The 22207-nt window shown below is 42.5% G+C and overlaps 1 protein-coding gene and 1 pseudogene across 1 annotated transcript in view; both read left to right on the top strand.

The window, feature by feature from the left end:
- LOC111181084 (zinc finger protein 350-like) overlaps positions 1-3431 on the top strand; it is an 18322-nt gene extending 14891 nt beyond the window's left edge. The window contains exon 4 of the mRNA XM_022586143.3: positions 547-3431. Within this exon, the coding sequence (XP_022441851.2) occupies positions 547-1889 (1343 nt within the window). The 3' untranslated portion in view covers positions 1890-3431. The remainder of the gene's footprint in view (positions 1-546) is intronic.
- Positions 3430-22207, top strand: LOC149744567 (ferritin heavy chain pseudogene; annotated as a pseudogene).

Raw genomic sequence — 22207 nt, 5'->3', positions numbered from 1 at the left:
TCCCACTGTTCTTTTTCATATGCCAGGAACCAGTTTTCAGTCTGAAGTTGTCTTATTTCTTTGCTTCCATTTTGTTCTCTTCTGCCTAGTGGGATGCGTTTGTATTCAAGTGCTAGGACAGTGAATGATACATAGTAGACATTCAATAAGCATTGGGGGAATGAATGGCTATATCCTCCATCATGCTAGATCAGATGTCTCTCCAACATACTTTATCTTATGTTAATGAGACACATTTCTACTTCATCCTCTTTGCCCATTTTGTGAGGATGTATTTGGAGAGCAGCAAAAACTTTACTAATTGAGAATTGTCTACCATTGATTCTGAATCAGCTGGGTTTTTTTTTTAAGATGTTATGGCTTTATTTCATTGTGTTTCCTCTCATATTCAAGAAGTAAATTTACACTTGATGGTGTCCTTCATATGACAGAATTGTCACAAAGAGCCAGCCCAAACCGTGGCATTTTAGAAGCAGTTTTATTACCTGATTTAGAAGCAGTTTTACTACCATAACCTGATTATGAAAGAATTAATTTTCTTTCTAGAAGTTGGAGAAATTGGTGATCATATGCAGTGGTCTTTGGAAATCCAAAACAAGCGTAAAAATATGGAAAGAGGCCGTGAACACAGTTCATCGGGAAATGTGTTTCATCTGCGCAGAAATCTTGTTACTTTAAGGCAAAGCCATGATAAGTTTGATGTACTGAACTCTAATTTAGATTTAGTTAACCAGAATAAAAGCTGTGTAGCGAAGAATCCTGACAAGTTTAATAAATATGAGAAATCGTTTCTTCGTACTAAGCATGAAAAACGTTACACTGCAGTTAAATGCAATAAATATGGAAACACCATCTGCACCAATTCGAAACTCAGTATACATCAAACTGAAAAACGAAAGAAACATGAGTGTATTGAATGTGGTAAAACCTTCATCAAAAAGTCTCAACTCACTGTACATCAGAGAACTCATACAGGAGAGAAACCATATAAATGCCTTAAATGTGGTAAAGCCTTCTGTAGGAAAGCAGAGCTCAATATACATATGCAAGTGGAAAGAGGAATAAAACCCCATGCATGTAGTGAGTGTGGGAAAACCTTCTCCAGGAAATCTCAGCTCCTTGTACATCAGAAAACTCATACGGGAGAGAAACCCTATACATGCAGTGAATGTGGGAGAGGCTTCATCCAGAAGGGTAATTTTCTTATACATCAGCGAATTCATACTGGAGAGAAGCCCTATGGATGCAAGGAATGTGGTAAAGCCTTCAGTCATAAGCCATGTCTCGTTGCACATCAGGTATTTCACACTGGAAATCCTCCCTATGTATGCAGTGAATGTGGAAGAGCTTACTTTCAAAAGTCGAGTCTCATTAGACATCAAAGAGGTCATACAGAAGAGAAACGCTATAAATGCAACGTATGTGGGAAAGGCTATTCCACGAAGTCAATACTCAGTAGACATCAGAGAGTTCATACAGGAGAGAAACCCCATGGATGCAGCAATTGTGGGAAAGCCTTCTGCCACAAGTCCTCCCTCACTAAACATAAGAAAACTCATATGAGAGAGAAATATGTGGATTCAGTCAAGATGGAGAATGATTTTCTTGGGAACCACAGGTCATTATGCACCACAGAACCCGTACAGGAGAAGAACTCTGTTGAAACAATGACAGTGCAAGGGCCTTCTGTGGCCATGCAGACATCATTAAATATCAGTGGGTTCCTAGCCCAAGGGAATGTAGTCCTTGTGGGACAGCCTGTTGCCAGATGTGTACCCTCAGGTAATAACAGAGAATTTGTACAGGAGAGAAACCTCATGAATGCAGTAAATGTGGTAGTGCCTTCAGTTACCAATTATGTCTTATTTTATGTCACAGGAAACGTGTAGGGAAGATTTGGTACGTTCAGTGTGGAAAAGCTTGTAGATCAAAGTTTTAGCTTTTTATATAGTTGAAAACTTTCACTGAGAGAATGCTAATGAATGTAGTGATAATGGGAAGATACACCTCATTAAGTATCCATGGCTCTAAGTAGGTTGAATTGTAACGAGCTTGACTTCAAGATCATCAATACACATCAGAAAGAAATTTTAGGAACGCAGTTGTATCAAGTCCCTAAGACCACCCTCACATTTGATTATTCTCTAAAAGCAGTCACTAAACTCATAAAAGCTGCTATACTTACTGTTACAGTTTATGACAGTGAAGAGTTACAAATTAAAATTAGCAAATGTAAAAGGTGCATGAGGCAGACTTTAGGAGAAACCAGGTGCATCCAGTTGTACTCCCAGTGAAGTTGTATGGACAGTGTTTAATTCTTCCAGCAATGACCTGACAACACATATGGCATAGTGCCAACCAGAGAAACTCACCTGAGCCTTAGTGCCAGGGGGTGGGAGGGGCAGTAAAGGGGTTAGTTATGGAGGCATGGAGAAACCACATGACTGACCTTAACTTCTCAAACTCCAGCCTCCTAAGGATCAAACTGATACAGAATGGCCCAGAGCCCCAGGCAAACAAAAGCAGGTGTTCACCAAAAATCATATTGCTAATGTAAACTATGTGGCATGGCCGAAACCCCAGGTGTACAAAGACACTCTTGGCAGGCAGGATATTCCAAGGGCTTAGAGGTTCCTTCTCAGGTGCCAGTCGAGGGTCACTCCTTTCATTGGAACGTGCAGGGTCTGAACACCCCAAACTTGCCAAGTCAGCCCCTAATTTGCACAGCAGTGAATAGGACAAGGTTTTCAGTAACATGGTTCCTCATCATGTGTCAGAAATAAGGAATGGCTATGGATACACCAAATGTGTTGAACCTTTAGCAGAATGGCAGAGATCTCACAAAGGAGATAAGCTGGTGATTGCAACGGAAATTTGGAAACTTGTTGACGTAAGTCTACCCTCGTTTTGCATCAGATTAACACCCTTAATGTGTTTTTTTTTTTTTTTGGCTGTACGTGGGCCTCTCACTGTTGTGGCCTCTCCCATTGTGGAGCACAGGCTCCAGACGCGCAGGCTCAGCGGCCATGACTCACGGGCCCAGCCACTCCGCGGCATGTGGGATCTTCCCGGACCGGGGCACGAACCCGTGTCCCCTGCATCGGCAGGCGGACTCTCAACCACTGCGCCACCAGGGAAGCCCCCTTAATGTGTATTTTGATAGAGAACGTCTTGAACTCTTTCTCATTGCTAGGGAATGACTCCATAACTCATTTGAAGATGGTTTACAGTCCATGTCACATTGTACCTATTATATCTAAATCTTTATCATCTTTGCCGTATTCTCTTAGAAGCAAGTTCCTAGGCCAGCCCACACTCAAGGGGAGAGTTGAGAATCTTTGAGGGCCTTCTTAGAGCCAGCCTACCAGAATAATGATTTTCAGGGAAAAAGACATTCTTTGCCGAGAGTTGCCATGGCTTCCTGCTTAAACAGTGCTTGAACAGAAGCTGGCGCTCGCCACCCCACCCCCTCAACCTCCCGTGCAGAGCCAGCCTTCTGCCTCCTCCTCACAGCACCCTTGGACCACTCCCAAGGCGAGTGGGAGTAGTGCGACTGCTGTGACTACCACGTCCCCCTCACAGGTGCCGCAGCACTACCACCAGGACTTGGAGGCCACAAATAACTTCCAGATCCACCGGGAGCCTCTGACGTTTACCTGCCCGTGTCCCACTACTTTGATGGCCACGATGTGGCTTTGGAGAACTTTGCCAGTTGTTCTCTTCACCAGTCTCGTGAGGGGAGGGGACATGCTGAGAAGCTGATGAAGATGCAGAACCTGCTAGGTGGCCGAATCTTTGGTGTATCCTGAAACCAGAACAGGATGACTCGGAGAGTGGGCTCAAGGCAAGGCATGTGTGTTCCACTCAGAAGAGGGCACGAATCAGTCACTACTGGAACTGCACAAATTGCCGACTGCGAAAAATGACCCCTGCTCGTGTGACAACCTGAATGAGCCGGTGAAATACGTCAGAGAATTGGGTGACCACATAACCCACTTGTGCGTGATGAGGGCCCCCGAATCTGGCACGGCAGAGTGTCTCTGACAGGCTCACCCTGATGATGAGAGCTAAGCATCAGGCTGGCTTCCCAGTGGCCCTGGGGGTGACTTCCCTGGTTACCATGACAATGCATCCATTTTGGGTTTTCCTTTACCTTTTCTGTAAGTTGTACTAAAGCATCCACTTAAGTTTTTTTTATTTGTACTATTCCTTCAAATTTGGTACCCAGATTTAAAAAAAAATGACAGACTCGTAAAGACCCCAGGTTATACTAGCATTCCAGTGCCATTGAGAATACCCAGTCTCATGGTAAGAGGGCCCTTGGTTGGTAAGAAAATCTCACAAACGTCACCCTGTTTTTTATGTAGAAGTGATTTAGCTAGAAGTCACTGCTCCTCAGTCATTCACTTGAAGCTTTGTGCTGGCTTGAACAGGACAAATGACTGACTGGTGCAAGGAATTAGGAGCCTGGAGGATGGACCTCCCCACCCCCGGTCCCCTGCTCCCCTGCCATGGAACTCTTCCTCCAGTCTCTGAGGAGAGAACATGGCTGGCTGATGCTAGAATGCCTGAGGGCGTGGAATGAAGATGATTCTAAGACTGGACGAAAACTTAAAACAGCAACCAACTGTTTCCTCTGCAGCAAGAAGAGAAAGCAAACAGGAAAAAGCAAGTCCCATCTCCATTTTCCTTCTGCCTACCCGTTCTCTCTAGTGGCCCATGTTGGCAGAACTTAACGTGAAGCTGGCAGAAGAGAATCTGGTTTGCACTATCACAAAGCAGACAGTGGAAGAGTAGGTTGAGAGGTGAGAGACAATAGCTAAATAATCAGGCGAGCAACCTACTTCAATTGAGATTAGCTGTGGTGCGTGCCCCTGGCCCCTGCAATTTACAAATCTTACAGTCCACGTATAGACAAGTGCGGATTGAAAATATATTTGTGAATAAAATGATACTTACTTAAACAGTCCTTGAATATTTTCTCTGTATAAGACAACCTGTTAGTAAAGTTACTAGTCATTATGTGTGTGTGTTGGGGTGGGGGGGGGTCGTTAGTAACTGATGGGATTTATGACCCAAAACACCAGTATGGTTTATGCCCCTAGAATCTATAACCTGTTTTGTATGTTTTGTACGGTTTTTTTATATTCTTATTTTAGGGACAAATACACAGTCTGAAATCATGTAAAGAGGGGAGAGGGAAAACCCTTTAAGGTGCTGGAATTACTGATTATTGATATGGAAAAAGATGAAATTAGATCCCTGCCTCACATTATATATCAATATCCATTCTCAATAGATCAAAGACCTAAATTCGAAGGGTAATATTTAAAGAACATAATCTGGGGGAGATAGTTGGATTCTGATCATTTCAAAAGCCCTCTTTCCACTGGCTTTCAACCATGACATCCTCATACTCCCAATAACTGACTCTTGGAATTGCACCCGTCGTGGTCCACGAGGACCTTCCCGTCACTGGCCTCTACAGATTATTCTTGACTGACCCCCCCGCCCCACACACACACAAAGGCCTACCAATCCTAGGCTACCCGGGGACCTTCGTGTACTGACCTTCCATTTCATCGATTCCTCAAACCTTCCCATCCACTGACTGACAGCCAGCTCCACCAGGTGGTGAACGAAAGGAATTTCAGTCTTCAGGTCGGCAGCTGGTTTCCTCTTGGTTCCACAGTCTTCATTGGAGAGCTGGAGGTGAGTGTGGATAAAGGACACACTAATTTCAGCAGGTGGGACTGAGGCCGAGTAGTAGTCATGTGAAGGTGTGGAGGGGAGGGGTCAGCACTAGAGAGCATCTGGCCGGATGTTGAAGCAGTGGGAGCAGTTGGTGAAAGTGCTTCCTCGCCTAGGGCTCCCCTCTGTCATTGGCTGAGGAAACTAAATCAGCTGGGCAACTGCTCGCTGGGCAGGAGGCTCCCAGCGGATGAGCCATTTTTCTTTCTTTGACTCATTGTGTGACTTACATGGGTCCCTTACCCCTCTGCAGCTTCGCTTCATAAGCCGTGTAAACAAAGGGAGCAGGCTTGTCATAATACAAGAGAGTTACAGGATGGAACGTAGAAAAAAGTTTATCCCCCAACTTCCACTCCACCTCTTTTGGCTTCTGATGCTGCTGGTATTTCCCAGTCTTGGAGGCAGAAAAGCCCTGCTTCTGCCAGAGGCCCTGCCCATATAGATGAGAAGGCCTGCCCTCAACACGGACCCTCCCACGGGGCGTTCCTCCTACCTCATCTTTCTTGGCCCAGCTCCCTTTGACACTCCTACCTAGACCATGCCACCTCTTTTCCCCTGTTCCCCATCCTCTGTACTACTGTAACCGAGCAGGGTCTTCTGTGCTCACGGCACAGAAAGCGGGTGTTTGCAGCAAAGTAATGGTTTATTTGCAGGGTGCCACGCGGGGGAGTGGGAGACAAGTTTTAAAGGGGAGTAAAAAAGAGGCTGGGATTAATCGTCGTCTTCTGACATTTCTTAAGCATGGTTTCAGGAGTCAGAATATCTCTGGTTTATGGTTTTTCTGGCCAGGTGGTCCATGGCTCGGGGTCTTGAAGTTCGTCTTGTCCTGGAGAAACAACCTGAGTTTGTCCGTTAATGATGATGTCTACAACAGCAGTTTTATTACATTAAGGATGTTACTGACAACAATCTGACTCTGGCTGGTGAGTGTTCAGCTGGCTCAGGATGGAGGTCAGAGTGGGCAAGAAAGGGAATAAAGTTTTGGACAGAGGGATGAATCATAAACTCACTAAGGGAACTCAGTTTTAGGGGGACTTGGTTTCCATCCTCACTCCTGTTTTAACTTTCCCCAAATCTCTGAGGGAACAGGGCAGTGACTGCTCTATTTCCCACCTCAATTTGGGGAGTGGAAATGTTGCATATTGAGCTGGGAACATTCCCAAGTTCCAGGTCGTGGACCCGAATCTTGCATGACTAAAAGCTTAGTCCCTTGGTCCACCGTTCTGGTGCAGCAGACCCAATTAGATGTAGGAGATGGAGTGAAACCCAAACTTTAATAAACCTTGGAAAATATATCTTATTCCTTGAGGAATTCAGGAGAATAAGCCTGAAAACCAGTCTGGACCTGGCACTTCTGGGGAGATGTGTAGCCAGGTAGCCAGTTGCTTAATTTTATCGAAGCAGGTTTTAACTTCTGATGTGGTATTAACATATAACAGGAGCTATTGGCCACTACATATAAAATATGATCTAAAGCAACTGTATTGTCTTGTACGATTCTAGCTAAAGAATCTAGTGCTGCACACCTGTCAGAATGGTTATCATGAAAAAGTCTACAAATAACAAATATCGGAGAGGATGTGGAGAAATGGGAACCCTTGTACACTGTTGGTGGGAATGTAAATTGGTGTAGCCATTATGGGAAATAGTATGGAGGTTCCTCAAAATCTGAAAACAGAACTACCATATGATCCTGGGTATATATACAGACAAAAACAAAAACACTCATTTGAAATGATACCTGCACCCCAATGTTCATAGCAACACTATTTACAATAGCTAAGACATGGATGCAACCCAAGTGCCATCCACAGACAAATGGATAAAGAAGATGTGGTATATATATACAATGGAATATTACTCAGCCATAAAAAGAATGAAGTTCTGCCATTTGCAGCAATGTGGATGGAGCTAGAGAATATTTATGCTTAGTGAATTAAGTCAGAGAAAGACACAATATGATATCACTTATATGTGGAATCTAAAAAATAACACAAATGAATGTACATGCAAAACAGAAACAGACTCACAGATATAGAAAACAAACTAGTGGTTACCAAAGGGGAGAGGGAAGAGGGGAGGGGCAAATTAGGGGTATTAATAGATACAAACTACTATGTATAAAATAGATAAGCTCAAAGGATATATTGTATAGCACAGGGAATTATAGCCATGATTTTGTAATAACTGTAAGTGGAGTATAATCTAAAAATACTGAATCATGATGCCGTACACCTGAAACTAATACAATATTGTAAATCAACTATAATTCAATTTTAAAAAATGTTTAAGTGAAAAATGGTAGTTTGAGGTTTTAGCTTACATTTCTTTAATTATCAGGGCAAGTTTAAATGTTTTTCTACATATTTGTTTCAACTTACTGCTTTCTGTTTAAAAAAATTATCTTCGATTGAGTTGCCTAACTGCACTGAGATTCAGTTTCTCCATCTGCAAAGTGCAGATAATATATACAGCACACTATTGCTGTGAAATCAAACACAGGCATACCTCATATCATTGTGCTTCACTGTATTGCATTTGGCAGAAATTGCGTTTTTTACGCATTGGAGGTTTGTGGCAACACTGTTGAGCAAGTCTATTGGCACCATGTTTTCAACAGCATTTGCTCATTTTGTGTCTATCGCACTTTAGTCATTCTCACAATATTTCAAACCCTCCATCAGCAGAAAGAGTACAACTTACTGAAAGCTCCGATCATGGTTACATTTTTAAGCAATATTTTTTAATTAAAAAATAAAAATAAAGACATGTCTATATTAACCCAACAAGCTTAAGCTAACTTTAATACCAGATATTAATTTAATATTGACTATTTCCCAGATCACACAAACCTGAAATTCATTTGGGTTAGTTTCTTTTACATTTCTGAGAATTTATATAAGCACTTAACCTCCTTTAAGCCAATTAAATAGAGCTCATTTATAAATTAATTTTGGTAAGGGTAAAGACATATATTTATAATGCACATGTTACATACATACATACATCCAAACAGACAGAAATCTCTTAGCTTCATTTTAAAACTTAGTCATGAATCAGGCATTATAATATAAAATTCACTACTTTATAACTAACAGTTGGAATAATTTAAATTTAAAAGGCCTCTTTTCCCTTTTTTCCCCTCAATCTCAAGAACTGGAGATGGTCTAGATAAGATAGACCTCCTGAGAGCCCTGGGAAGACATTTACATCTCACAGGGAAAGAAAAGCAAGTTCTAGAAGGACTTGCTCCCTTAGGGTCAGAATTCTAAAAAAAAATGTTTAGACTGGCAAAACCAGTTTTGGATTGTCAAATGAGGCTTGTCATGGGCATTTTTCTTCAGTCTAAAGAATGTGGCTACGCAGTGTTACCAAAACAACAAACAAACAAACAAAACTTTGGCTTTAGTCATGGAACCAGAACTAAAGGTGGTCCCATTTTGTAGGATGCATCCTAAAGGGCTATTTTTAGAAACTGAACCCCCCCATATCCACCAATTAAAATAGTGCACCTTGTTTAACACAAATATACACTCACATGCACACACAAGACAGAAGCCAAATCAATTCCAAAAGATTTAAAGTCAAACCAGTTTCAAAAGCTTTAAAGCCAAACCAATTCCAAAAGCAACCTTAGGCTCTTTTATTAAACCCAATCCCTGCAATATGGGCAATGGGCCTAGGAGAGCACCAGTATACAAGGATAAAAGTTTTAGGCTGGCACTATCGTGCGGTTGCTTACGTCTTCCTATCGAGAAACCATTCCTTTATTGCAAGCCTGAAATATTGCCTAGGGTTGCTGATGCGCGGTTGAGAAGGGAATTCCCCGGCCAGATCCCTGGGCCAAAGTGGCTGGGCAGCTGCTGGATCCTCAAAAGGAAAGTCCTGCGCTGGCAGAGGGTCAGCCGACCAAAGGCACTAGTCTCAGAGGAACCTTTGGGTTGCCACATTGTAATTGAGCAAGGGCTTGTGTGCCTGAGGCGCTGAAAGCCAAACTCTGACAGCAGGTGTTTGTAGCAAGTAATGGTTTATTTGCAGGGCGCCAAGCAAGGGAGGCAGAGATGAGTCTCAGATCCACTCTATCTTGGTCTTTGTGTTAGGGATGTTGTAAAGGTGAAGAACAAAGAAACTAGGATTAATCATCATTTTGTAACATATCTGTGACATTTCTTAATCATGGTTTTGGGAGTCAGAATGTGTTTATGATTCTCTGGCCAGGTGGTCCATGGCCCGAGGGTCTTTGAGCTCATTTTGCCCTGAAGCAACAACCTCAGTTAATGTTAATTATGATATCTACAACAGCAATTTTATTACATTAAGGATGTTGTTGACAACAGCAATCTCAGTCATTTGACTCTGGTGGATTAGTGTTCACTTAGCTCAGGACTGAGGTCAGAGGGTATAAGAAAGGGAATAAAGTTCTGGACAGAGAGCTTAATCATAAACTCAGTATCACACCAAGCAGGACGGGGCTCCTGGGCACAAAAGCCTTTCCGTGTCCCCCACTTTTTTTTTTTAATTAAAAAATATTTATTTCTGGCCGTGTTGGGTCTTCGTTGCTGCGCACAAGCTTCTCGTTGCGGTGGCTTCTCTTGTTGTGGAGCACGGGCTTGCGGGCTTCAGTAGTTCTGGCTTGTGGGCTCTAGAGCACAGGCTCAGTAGTTATGGGGCATGGGCTTAGTTGCTCCGCGGCACGTGGGATCTTCCCGGAACAGGGCTCGAACCCGTGTCTCCTGCACTGGCAGGTGGATTCTTAACCACTGCACAACCAACCGTGTCCCCCACTTCTCGCTTACAGAAAATAGGCTTCATTTAGACTTCAGGACCTTCCCTTAGTTCCAAGGGACAGGTTTAAACAGATGCTAATTAGGGAAGGGAGGAGATGCAGAGACAAGGGAGGAATAGTCTAGAAACAATAGTGCTGCCTTGGGGCAGAGTCCTGTTCCCCTTCAAGGGCTACACCTAGCAGTGTCTTTGAGCTGTTTTGCAAAGACTGAAACCCCCTCCAGGAGGGAGAAGTTAAGGCAAGCTGCTCACAGGCACGGAGGCCCCCCACCTGTTGAATTCAGGTTGCGGAAATTGATTCCCACTTACCTCATCACCGACCAATCAGAAGAAGGTCCACGCCCTCTCAGAACCATTCCTATAAAAGTCCTCACTACCCCTTCCACGTAGGGACTCACAGTTTTGAGGGTGTTACCTTGCTCTATCGCCCTTTGCCTGGCAAAGCAGTAGAGCTATTTTCTACTTCACCAGGAACTCTGTCTCCGAGATTAATTCGGTGTCTGGGTACAGAGGCTGGATTCGGCTTCAGTAGAGGACCTCAATTTTAGGGGGACCCAGTTTCACCACCTTAGCTCCTCCATAGCCCTGTACTTTTCTCTAGAGCTTTCTCCAGCCAAAAATATTCCCACGGTCTGCCCCTCCTCGACCAGGCTTCTCTCTGCTAAGGATAAAAGTCTGTTGGACACGTACACCTCCTTCAATACGGCCACCACCTCCTGTGACGAGAGACTCAGTGGCCACGGCCGTTTGAAGTCTTGGTCCCACATAACTGACGGGGAAGAAGACCAAGCTGCATTGTCAAGAGTCGGCACGTGTGCCACACTTTTGATGGCATTTGGGGAGACGGACGCTCCAGAGCTGAGATGTCCGGTGGAAGAGGCTACTTCTCTGTAGAGCACGACTTGGAAAACGGCTGCTCCACAGCTGCCGCCATATTGCCCCGCAGAGCCATTCCACTCCCGCCCACCCCACGTGCAGAATCCAGGCCCCTGGAGGTGCTTCACGTGACCGGTGGCCATTGTCGGCTCACAGGTAGTACTGAGTATGCGCAGCAGAGGCGCTGTGGCGTTGCCAGGCGACCTGCTTTGGAAAGTAGCCTTTGGAAGCCTGTGGTGGTTCCAGCCACGTCGTGAGAAGACCCGGTAAGAGGAGAGACTTCTGTGGGGTGCAGTGTTGGATCAGTGATTAGGGTCGGTGCGGTCAGTGGCAGGAGTCTGTGAGGGTCAAGGAAGCAGGTGTATTGGGTTGATAGGCCGTTTGTTTAGTACATAATCGGAGAGTCTGTTGAAATCGGTGATCTGAGCAGTTTTTAATTGGGCGAATCTATGGTTCAGTGACGGAGGGAATGGGGGGTCCGCTATGGCATGATGAATCTGTGGGTTCAGAATTCATGGCCTGGAGAATAAGGGATGAAGGTTTGTGAGGTCGCTGATTGGGAAGCCTGTGAGAACTGGTAATTGGCGGAGCCTGTGTGGTCATTGATAGGACTGTAGGGTTAGTAATGGGGCGTCTTGAGGTCAATTATGGGAGAGTCTGTGGGCATTAATAATGTGGAGGTTTGGGGAATCAAGGATGAGGTATTGGGGGCAGTGATGGAGTCGTTGGGGGACATTAGGAGCTTGGAGGGGTCACTGATGGGTACAGGAGTCAATGTTTATGACTATTATTGGGGCAGGTCATGGAATGGAGTTGGTGTCTGTGACTGGTGAGCTCATGGAAGTTGTTGATTTGGGAAACCTGTGGAGTTAGTAATTGGGGAGGGACTCCCTGGAGATCCCTGATTTGAGTTTCCAACCTTTATAACCAGATGGAGCTTCATATTGTGACATTCCTCCCAGTTCCTCAACAGCTTACCAGCTGTTCCCATCAAGGCACTCCTCAAACCCATTCTTCTCTTCATGTCCCTTTTTAAAAAAATAAATTTATTTAGTTTTGGCTGCTTTGGGTCTTCGTTGCTGCACGCGGGCTTTCTCTAGTTGCAGAGCGGAGGCTACTCTTCGTTTCAGTGCGTGGCCTTCTCACTGCAGTGGCTTCTCTTGTTGCGGAGCACGGGCTCTAGGCACACAGGCTTCAGTAGTTGTGGCGCGTGGGCTTCAGTAGTTGTGGCTTGCGAGCTCTAGGGCGCAGGCTCAGTAGTTGTGGCGCACGGGCTTAGTTGCTGCACAGCATGTGGGATCTTCCTGGACCAGGGCTCGAACCCATGTCCCCTGCATTGGCAGGCGGATTCTTAACCACTGCGCCACCAGGGAAGTCCCTCACATCCTCCTTTGCTTTGACCTCATCCCTACAAAAATTTAAAGTGTTTTTAAATGATCAGAGCCTAAGGAAATCTAAACTGATATTTGCTTGTATATTCGTAGAATATCACTGTGAGGATTCACAAAATTAGGAACAGAGGAACTGGGTGGTGGAAGGACCTCAGCTGTACGTTGTGAATGTTGAATCATGCGAACTATTACTTGTTTTACAAAATACTTTCAACTGGTACGCCTAGAGAGTTTGTCTGATGTTACATTAAAACTGTATGTTACTTGCTGAAGATAAGACATATATCAAACGTTCAATTATCCTTTCTCAGAACATGTTTTTAGTTTTCATGTAGGCAAGTGATATCTTTGGTATGATCCTTCTCTTGTTTCCACTTGGTAATCATAGAAATAATCACAATTATTCTGATTATATTCATGCTTCTTCACCATAATTTTTCACATTTAAATATTTACTGTCATTTTACAAATATGCAGTGATTGCCAATTCTATTCTTACTTCACGTAAGAGACATTTAGGATAATTTTTAATTTTATGATTTGTTTCGAATTTTTTGGTTGCTATCTTTCTTGTTATTCCTAATTGTATTTTGAGGAATTTATCCTGCTTTTCATTGTGGTACCATGTGTGGTCTTTTCTTTTAAGGCAAATATGAATAATTGAAAACCATGTATATTTTCAATATGTACATCTTTTATCTACTTTGATATATTGCTGATGTCAATATTAGTTTTAATATTTAGGCCATATATATAATATTTTCCTATATTATTTGTCACAAAATTAGTGGTATTTTAATATCTTCTCAGTGGTGTTTCTGTCACACATCCTTGTTTTTGTATTTCTTTTTAAACAGCGTTTGTTTTATGTGATTTAGTTCCCTACTATTTGCTATGTAAAGCAGCCACACTATAACTTCTAACTCATGTTACTCTATAAATTTCTACTTTACCCCATTTAATGGCTCTCATCTTAAATTCTTTTACCTGCTACTGTTACTATTACTCTTCCTGATTCCGTTATCTACATTTGCCTGGTCCTGATATACTTTGTTTCTTACATTTTGTCTTCCCTGGCTGGTGTTTGAGGATGTGGGTGTCTCTGAGAACCAGCCAATCGCTGGATTTTGTTTTCGTTTTATTCATTCCAGTCAGCTTTGTCTTGTCTTGGAGAGTTTTACTTTTGCCTTTGCTGCCTCAACCCTGTCCTGTGTGTCTCTCACTCCTGTTTTACTCTTTTTTAATTCTCTTTGTTTCCTTGTAGTTTAATTTGCTTTATAGTTCTTCTTACATAGATTATGTATTTTTTAGCTTTTATGCCGTGGTTTAGAAGGCACACCTTGTTTATATTTATCTACTGGAAGTTCCCTTTAAGTTTTCCAGAAATACTGTTGAATTTATGTTATCCTAATTAGCAAAGTGGCTAACAAAGATAATAGGTCTATTTTATTTTGTTTATTTTTTTGTTTATATTTTTTTGGTCTATTGTTTTATATGTGATCTTTCTACTTTCTATTCTAGCTACCTGTTTTAAAATAGGAATAATTGGGGAGGATGGAAATAATGTATATTGTTTGTTTAGCTTATTAACTTACACATCATTAGCCTATTACTAGAAATTATTTCGTGTGTGTGTGTGTGTGTGTGTGTGTGTGTGTGTGTGTGTGTGTTCCAATAAAGCTTTATTTACAAAAACAGGCAGCAGGCCTACCTCTTACTCCTTTTCCTCTCCACAGCTGAGGTCCTGCTTGGTATAAAATTCCATTCCTTCCATGCCTCTGCCCAGGCTGATAACTTCATTCTCTGTATGGACTAGAGCACCTTCCTGCCTGTTAACAGTGTCCCTTTTCTTTCCTGACAACCAATCCTGTCTGGGTCCAGGTAACACCACCCTAACTAACCTACATCCTTCTGCGCTGATTCACTTTTTACTTGCCCGGTTTCTGGATCTTCATGCTCCAAGAATCTTCAACGTTTCTGTTCTCTACTTTCTGTTCTTTTATTGTAACTCCTTCAGTAATTTGAAAGCTTAAGCTATTGGTTCTATGCTGGTGTTTCTCAGATTGGCAAATATTCTCACATTTGACCTCTAGCCCTAGATTTGCTTACCTCCTCTGTGATGTTCTGCTTTCAGTATAAATGTCAGAAATAGAAATGGAAATTATCTTCTCTCCCAAATAGCTCCTTTTTTTCTTCCTCTTTTTTTTTTTTTTTTTTTTGCGGTACTTGGGCCTCTCACTGTTGTGGCCTCTCCCGTTGCGGAGCACAGGCTCCGGACGCACAGGCTCAGCGTCCATGGCTCACGGGCCCAGCCGCTCTGCGGCATGTGGGATCTTCCCGGACCGGGGCACGAACCTGCGTCCCCTGCATCGGCAGGCGGACTCTCAACCACTGCGCCACCAGGGGAAGCCCTGATACGTTATCTTTAACTAAAGGCCATACTGTAGTTCTTACCTAACATCCTTTTTCTGTTCTAGGCTTGAAGTAATATTGTAGGCTAATGACTCCCAAATGTTCATTTCCAACCTAGAACTTTGTGCTCATCTCTAGTCTTATCTGAAAGACTGTTCTCTGTACATCTTCACTTGAATGTCTACAGATATCTCAATCTTGATAGGTACAAAGTTAAGCTCTTGATTCCACTCGTCTTCCCCTAGACCTGTTCCTCTCTGAGTATCCCCCAGGTTTGAAACAGCGCTGCAGTCTCCCTGGGTGCTTAAGCCAAACCCCAATCACTTGTCTTCCCCTCCATTCTTACAAGTATTTTTTCCATTTCTCCATATGCCAAATCCATTCCTGACTCAGGGCCTTTGCATTTGCCGTTCCCTGTGCCTGGAGTTTCCTTCCCCCAAGTTCTTACACTGCTGCCCTACCCTCTACCTTTTTATGGGTCTTAGCTCAAATGTTTCACTTTCAGAGGTGATCAGTTTATCTAAAGTTGACTTCCCTCAGCTTCTCTCAATTCCATCTCCTTGTTTCTTCCGTGGCATTCATCATCACCTTGGTGGTTTTCTTTTTCTGGACAATTTATTTTAAAAATATTTTTAAAATATTTTAAACTTTCTGGACAATTTATTTAAAAAATTGAAGTATAGTTGATTAACAATATTATTTTTGTTTCAGGTGTACAACATTGTGATTCAGTATTTTTACAGGTTGTACTCCATTAAAAGTTATTATAAGATAATGGCTATGATTCCCTATGCTCTAGAATATATCCTTGTTGCTTACTTATTTTATACATAACAGTTTGTATCTCTTAATCCCATATCCCTAATGTGCCCCTCCCCACTCCCCACTGGTAACCACTAGTTTGTTTTCTATATCTGTGAGTCTCTTTCTGTTTTGTTATTATACATTCGTTTGTTTGTATTTTTTAGATTTACGTATAAGTGAAATCATACAGTATTTGTCTTTCTCTGACTTATTTCACTAAGCATAATATTCTCTAGGTCCATCCACGTTGCTGCAAATGGCAGAATTTCATTCTTATTTTATGGCTGACTAATATTCCATTATGTACATAATATATATATGTAATATGTCTGTTGACAGACACTCAGGTTGCTTCCATATCTTGGCTATTGTAAATAGTGCTGCTATGAACATTGGGGTCCACGTGTCTTTCTGAATTAGTGTTTTCATTTTTTTCCGGATATATACCCAGGAATGGAACTGCTGGATCATATGGTAGTTCTATTTTTAGTTTTTTGAGAAACTTTATACTGTTTTCCATAGTGGCTGCACCAATTTACATTCCCACCAACAGTGTACAAGTGTTCACTTTTTTCTACACCCTCTCCAACATTTGTTGTTTGTAGGTTTTTTAATGATGGCCATTCTAACAGGTGTAAGATGATATCTCATTGTTGTTTTGATTTGCATTTCTTTAATAATTAGCGATGTTGAGCATCTTTTCATGTGCCGGTTAGCCATTTGTATGTCTTCTTTGGAAAAATGTCTCTTCAGGTCCTCTGCCCACGTTTTGATTAGATTGTTTGTTTTTTTGATACTGATTTATATGAGCTATTTATATATTTTGGATATTAACCCCTTGTCAGTGATATCATTAGCAAATATTTTCTCCCATTCTGTAGATTGTCTTTCGTATTGTCAAGTTCAGACTCCACAAGACTGCCCTCAGTTCAAATGTGAGTCTCAAGCGTTGGGTGCCCGGGCTAACAACTCTTCTGTCTGACTTTGCTGTTACATCAGGGGTTCCTCCACTCACTCCTCCCCACACACACTTGAAGTTCAATAATTTGCTAGAATGCTCACAAATGCCCGAAAACATTTTCCGTAAACCACCAGTTTATTATAAAGGATACAAAGGAATGGCCAGATGAAGGAGTACATTGGGTGCGTTCTGGAAGGAGCCCAAGCACAGGAGCTTCTGTGTCCATGGAGTTGGGTAACACCACCCTCCCTGCAGGTGGATGTGTTGCCTGAAGCTCTCTGTGCCCCATTGTTCAGAGGTTTTTATGGAGGCTTCATCCTGTGGGCATCATTGATGAAATCATTGGCAGTTGGTGAATAAGCTCAATCTCCAGCCCCTCTTCCCTTTCTGGAGCACAGGGCTAAGCCTGAAAGTTGCAACCCTCTAGTCTCCTGGTCGGTTCCTCTGGCAACCAGCTCCCACCCTGAAGCTCTCTAGGGGCCCACCAAGAGTCACCTCATTAACAGAACCTCAGACGTGGTTGAAAGGGGTTTGTTAGAAATAACAAAAGAGGCTCCTTTCACCTCTATCATTCAAAACATAACAAGGGTTTTAGCAGCTCTGTGTCAGAAACCAGGGACAAAGACCAAATGTATCACAGCTTCCATGACAGAAATTTGTTCATTTATGTTGTACGTTGTATGTTTTGTGTATGTACAGTACCAGCCTTACACTTCAGCAAGCTGACTTTCCCTGGACCTCAAACTTTTCACTCCTGCTACCCTCTCCTATATCTTGGAGAAGATTCCTTGAAATCAGCAATGCTGTGGGGAGAGGCTGCTCTGCATGCAGACCAGGTTCTGCATAGGTCTTGGTCATTGGAAACACCAACTCTGAATTACTTAAATGTCCCTTTCTGCGGGTTGAAACAGGCAGGGCCAGCAATTGTGTCTAGGTAATAATATCCAAGACCCTGTTTCTCCCCTTTGGGGCATTTGATAACTCTTTACTTGCCCATCCTTCTTCATGCATGGGCTCAACACCATGGTTCAAGGGAGTTCCATCAGGGCCCACAGCAAGGTCTGGTTCTCTTATTGAACACAAGTTCATGTGCCCAACACACAGTGAGGCCAAACAAACTGAAACGTCGGAGTTCAGAGCAGAGAAAGGTTTATTGCAGGGCCATGCAAGGAGACATGTGGCTCATGCCCCCAAAACCCCCAATTCCTCAAAGTTTCAGCAAAGCCCTTCTAAAGGCAAGGTGAGGGAGGGGCATGGTTAGTTGTTGCAAACTTCTTGGTGTCAGAATCCACGTAGGTTCTTGTAGCTGTCCACTGTCCACGTAGGTCAGGTCAAGATGTTTCTGAAACCTCCAACAAGACAGTTTTTATCTCTATATGAATGGACTCTTGAAGGTCAGAGTCTTGAGAATAGGCTATCTTGTATATTTCAGGATATATGTAACATTCTTTTACAAAAAGTGCAGAGCCAGCATGACTAAGGACAGGCAACAGAGCACAAAGGTTAAAGTGAAAAAAGAACAGATCTAATATGGAGTCAGGTTTGATCTTCCCTATTATGGCTCTGGGAGGGTGTTTTATATGTGAGGGGGAATTTTTATGTGTTCAGTGTGTGCATTAATGCCTGTGAGTGTACAGCTGAAATTACATGAGCACGTGGGTGATTGTGTATTGTGTGTGTGCATATGTGTGCGAATGTGTGTGACTGTATGTTAGAGTGTGTGAGTATGCGTGCATGTGTGTTTGCATCTGTGTAAATGAGTTGGGGGGGATGGGTTGTCCACTGTTTTGGCTCTAGCAACTGACTTGACGTTGGGGAATCACCGCATAGTGAACCTTGATCAAAGAGTTGATTTGTGTGTAGGAAAACCTGAAGAATTAATTTCAGCCATAATATATATTTTTTTCCCTTCTTGACTCATCAGATATATATTTCTTAATTTAAGGGGTAACCATAATTCCTTACTCAAAGTTTTGCACAAAAAAAAGTGTGGAGGACTTTGTTGACCATTTGATGGTCTTGAATTAAGTGAGTAGCATTGACTTATCTGGCAGTAATAGGAATAGTAAAATCTCCCTCTTAAACCATCTGATCCTGGTGCAGTTATTTGCAAGAGTCTCTTTTATTACTTTTTTTTCCCCCAACCCACCCCACCCCCCAAGGGTCTCTTTTAGAACCTTCTCTCTTTCTTCTATGGATATTAGTCTGCTTCTGCTTCCTATCGTTAGTGAGGGTCAATGTCAGTAAAATTTATTTCCCTAACAATTTACAGATTCATTGATATTGAGTTGTACAAATGAGTGCAATGATATCTAATATAGACATTGGCATCATGTTTCTGTTATTTGTATCTCTTTTTAGATCCTTCTCATATACTTGGACGAATTCCATTTCATTGTTCATACCTTAATTGATGGTCCAGCTCAGTGTATGAAATTAGGAAAGAACTGTCCTGGGTAGAATTTCTCAGTGAAGCAGAACCTGCATTGAGACATGTACTTGCAGCCAATCCCTTACGTGTCAAACCTAAGTACTTCCTGCTCCCTACATATGAGCCCTGTCTGCCTCCAGGGATCATAGAAAAGTAAGCATCTGTCACAAACGCGCCAATAGTCTCTTAAGACATATTAGCTAGAAAGTGATCATCGGTCTTGGTAATTAGCAACTGGGAAAATGTTTTAAAAAATAATCACAGCTCCCGAGCCTGTTCCTGCCGGTACTGCTCCAGGTGAAGTGATAATTGCAGTTCTGAGGGGAGGGGAGGTCACAGGATCACAAACTCATATCTCGGGGTGGAGCTACCCCTCTTGCACTGATTGCTTTGACCTTTGCGTTGAACCCACCATCCAGGCAGCAGGAAGAAGGCGGTGGGCTTTCTCTATATTCATTAGGGAGGTGGAATCTATAAGGGAAGGATTTGTGCAGGAAATTGGGAAGTGAGCATATTGGTTAAAGAGAATCTCCTGTGTATGAACCTGGTCCAGCACCAAAACCATACAGGACGGTGGGATAAATCCTAAGGCATGAACTGAGGTAGTCGAGAGAGATGGGGTCCTAGACCTTGCACCAATCCCCGATGGCTCCTAACGTAATGTATGTATTTCTCGCTGACAGTGATGGTTGTGGTTTAATACAAGTGATGATGAAGTCTGATTTTTCATGTGCTTAAGGACTGTATTTCCCAATTCAGTCTGCTGTTCAGTCTACTTTACAAAAATTGCAGACATAAATTTCAGGTTTCAGAGGTGAGCCCGTAATACCTCCACACTTGTCACAAACACTGGGATGAATCTACAGGACTCAGCTGATGCTGTGCAGAAACAGTGTGTCTAGCAGCCATTGTTGGAATGTGAATGCGTTCTCTAACTCTGGCTGTATGAATTGCTTAGCAGATTTATTTATTTATTTTAAAAAATCTTTATTGGAGTATAATTGCTTCACGATACTGTGTTAGTGTCTGTTGTACTAACACAGTGAATCAGCCATGTGCATACACGTGTCCCCATATCCCCTCCCTCTTGAGCCTCCCTCTCAGAGGATTTAATAATTGTGTCTTTATTGATTATGGAGAGAGTCTTCTCACTAAAAGTTAGGGAAGTAGCATTTAAGAAAAATAGAACTTTGTAAGTTTCAGATACCATTTTTAGGCTCAAATGTATCCTGTGATATTTCTGCTGCTTTTAAATATTATGATACTGATCCAAAAAATGTATGGCATTTATACAGTGCACAAGTTGCTCGCCTTAACATTCGATTTTGCATGTGTCTTGTATTTTCATATCTTTCACAAATCTTGCCTTACTGCTAATACTTTTATTTGACTTGGGTATTAATAAATAGTTATGCATGTGACCTGAAATCAGTAATAATTTGTTTCTACTGTGCACTATTGATCAGGCATCGGTGTTTCCTGTCCCATAGTTCCAGTGACTTATGACATTGTACTTTTGTCCTGGAATGGAAGTAAATGAATCTTTTTGTTTCCATTCTAATATTGAGCCATTCTTGCATGTATTAAATCCAAATTGTCATGGGTGGGTACCTGCAGTTGTATACTGCAGTCGGTGCAGTTACATTTTTTTTAAAGATTTTTATTTTCTTTATTTTTTGGCTGCGTTGGGTCTTTGTTGCTATGCGTGGGCCTTCTCTAGTTGCGGCAAGCGGGGGCTACTCTTCGTTGCGGTCCGCGGGTTTCTCATTGCGGTGGTTTCTCTTGTTGCGGAGCACGGGCTCTAGGCGTGTGGGCTTCAGTAGTTGTGGCATACGGGCTCTAGAGCACAGGCTCAGTAGTTGTGGCACGTGGGCTTCGTTGCTCCGAGGCGTGTGGGATCTTCCCGGACCAGGGCTTGAACCCGTGTCGCCTGCATTGGCAGGTGGATTCTTAACCACTGCGCCACCAGGGAAGACCCCGGTGCATTTACATTTAAGTAAGATTTCTACAGCTTTATTCGAAGTTTGTATTTGGCAATAGGATAAGTCTTAATGACAAGTTTCCACGTATTTATTAACTACATTTTTAAATAAAATATCAACAACCTAAATTGAAATGACAAGGTGTAAAAGCAAAACTAAATCTAGATCTGGTTTATTTGAAGAACACAGGTGACTAGTATTTGAGTATATTCTGGATTGAATGCACTGTCCTTGTAACCAGCCCAGTCAGGGTCAAATCCCACTATCCACCTTCTCCCAACCAGTGAGTCAATTTAGACCTTAAAAAAAAATCTTGAAAAAAAAAAAAAGTAAATGCACCGACTGCAGTATAAAACTGCAGGTACCCACCCATGACAATTTGGATTTAACAAATGCAAGAATGGCTCAATATTAGGAAACACTTAACCTCTATGTCAGTGTTTGCCTCATCTTTATAAGGAAGATAAGTGTTTGCTTCAGGAATTTGTGAGGAATAAAGATGTTACCACATGTGCGGCTTTCATAGCAGTGAGTCATACATTCTAAGTGTTCTTTAATGGTTATACGTTCAACCCTTGGATGCCTTGACATGACAGAAAGACTATATTTCAAAGTAAGGCTATGGTTAAGTGCCGAATGTTGGATTTCAGTTGACCTGGTACATGTGGTCCATGCTTCATATTCGCATTCAGGATCTTCTAGCTCAGAAGACAAGCGTCAGTCAGTGAGACCTGATAACATGGCTGCCAGGGATTTGGCAGCAGGATCGATCTTATTATTACCGACAGTATTTGGAATGCTGGGGAATTTCCCT

Source organism: Delphinapterus leucas, chromosome 20, assembly GCF_059928025.1.
Source record: "Delphinapterus leucas isolate spDelLeu-1000000601 "Yukka" chromosome 20, BTC_Dleu_Yukka2, whole genome shotgun sequence".
NCBI lineage: Eukaryota > Metazoa > Chordata > Mammalia > Artiodactyla > Monodontidae > Delphinapterus > Delphinapterus leucas.
Note: the sequence above shows the minus strand (reverse complement) of the source record. Positions and strands in the feature narration are given on the sequence as shown.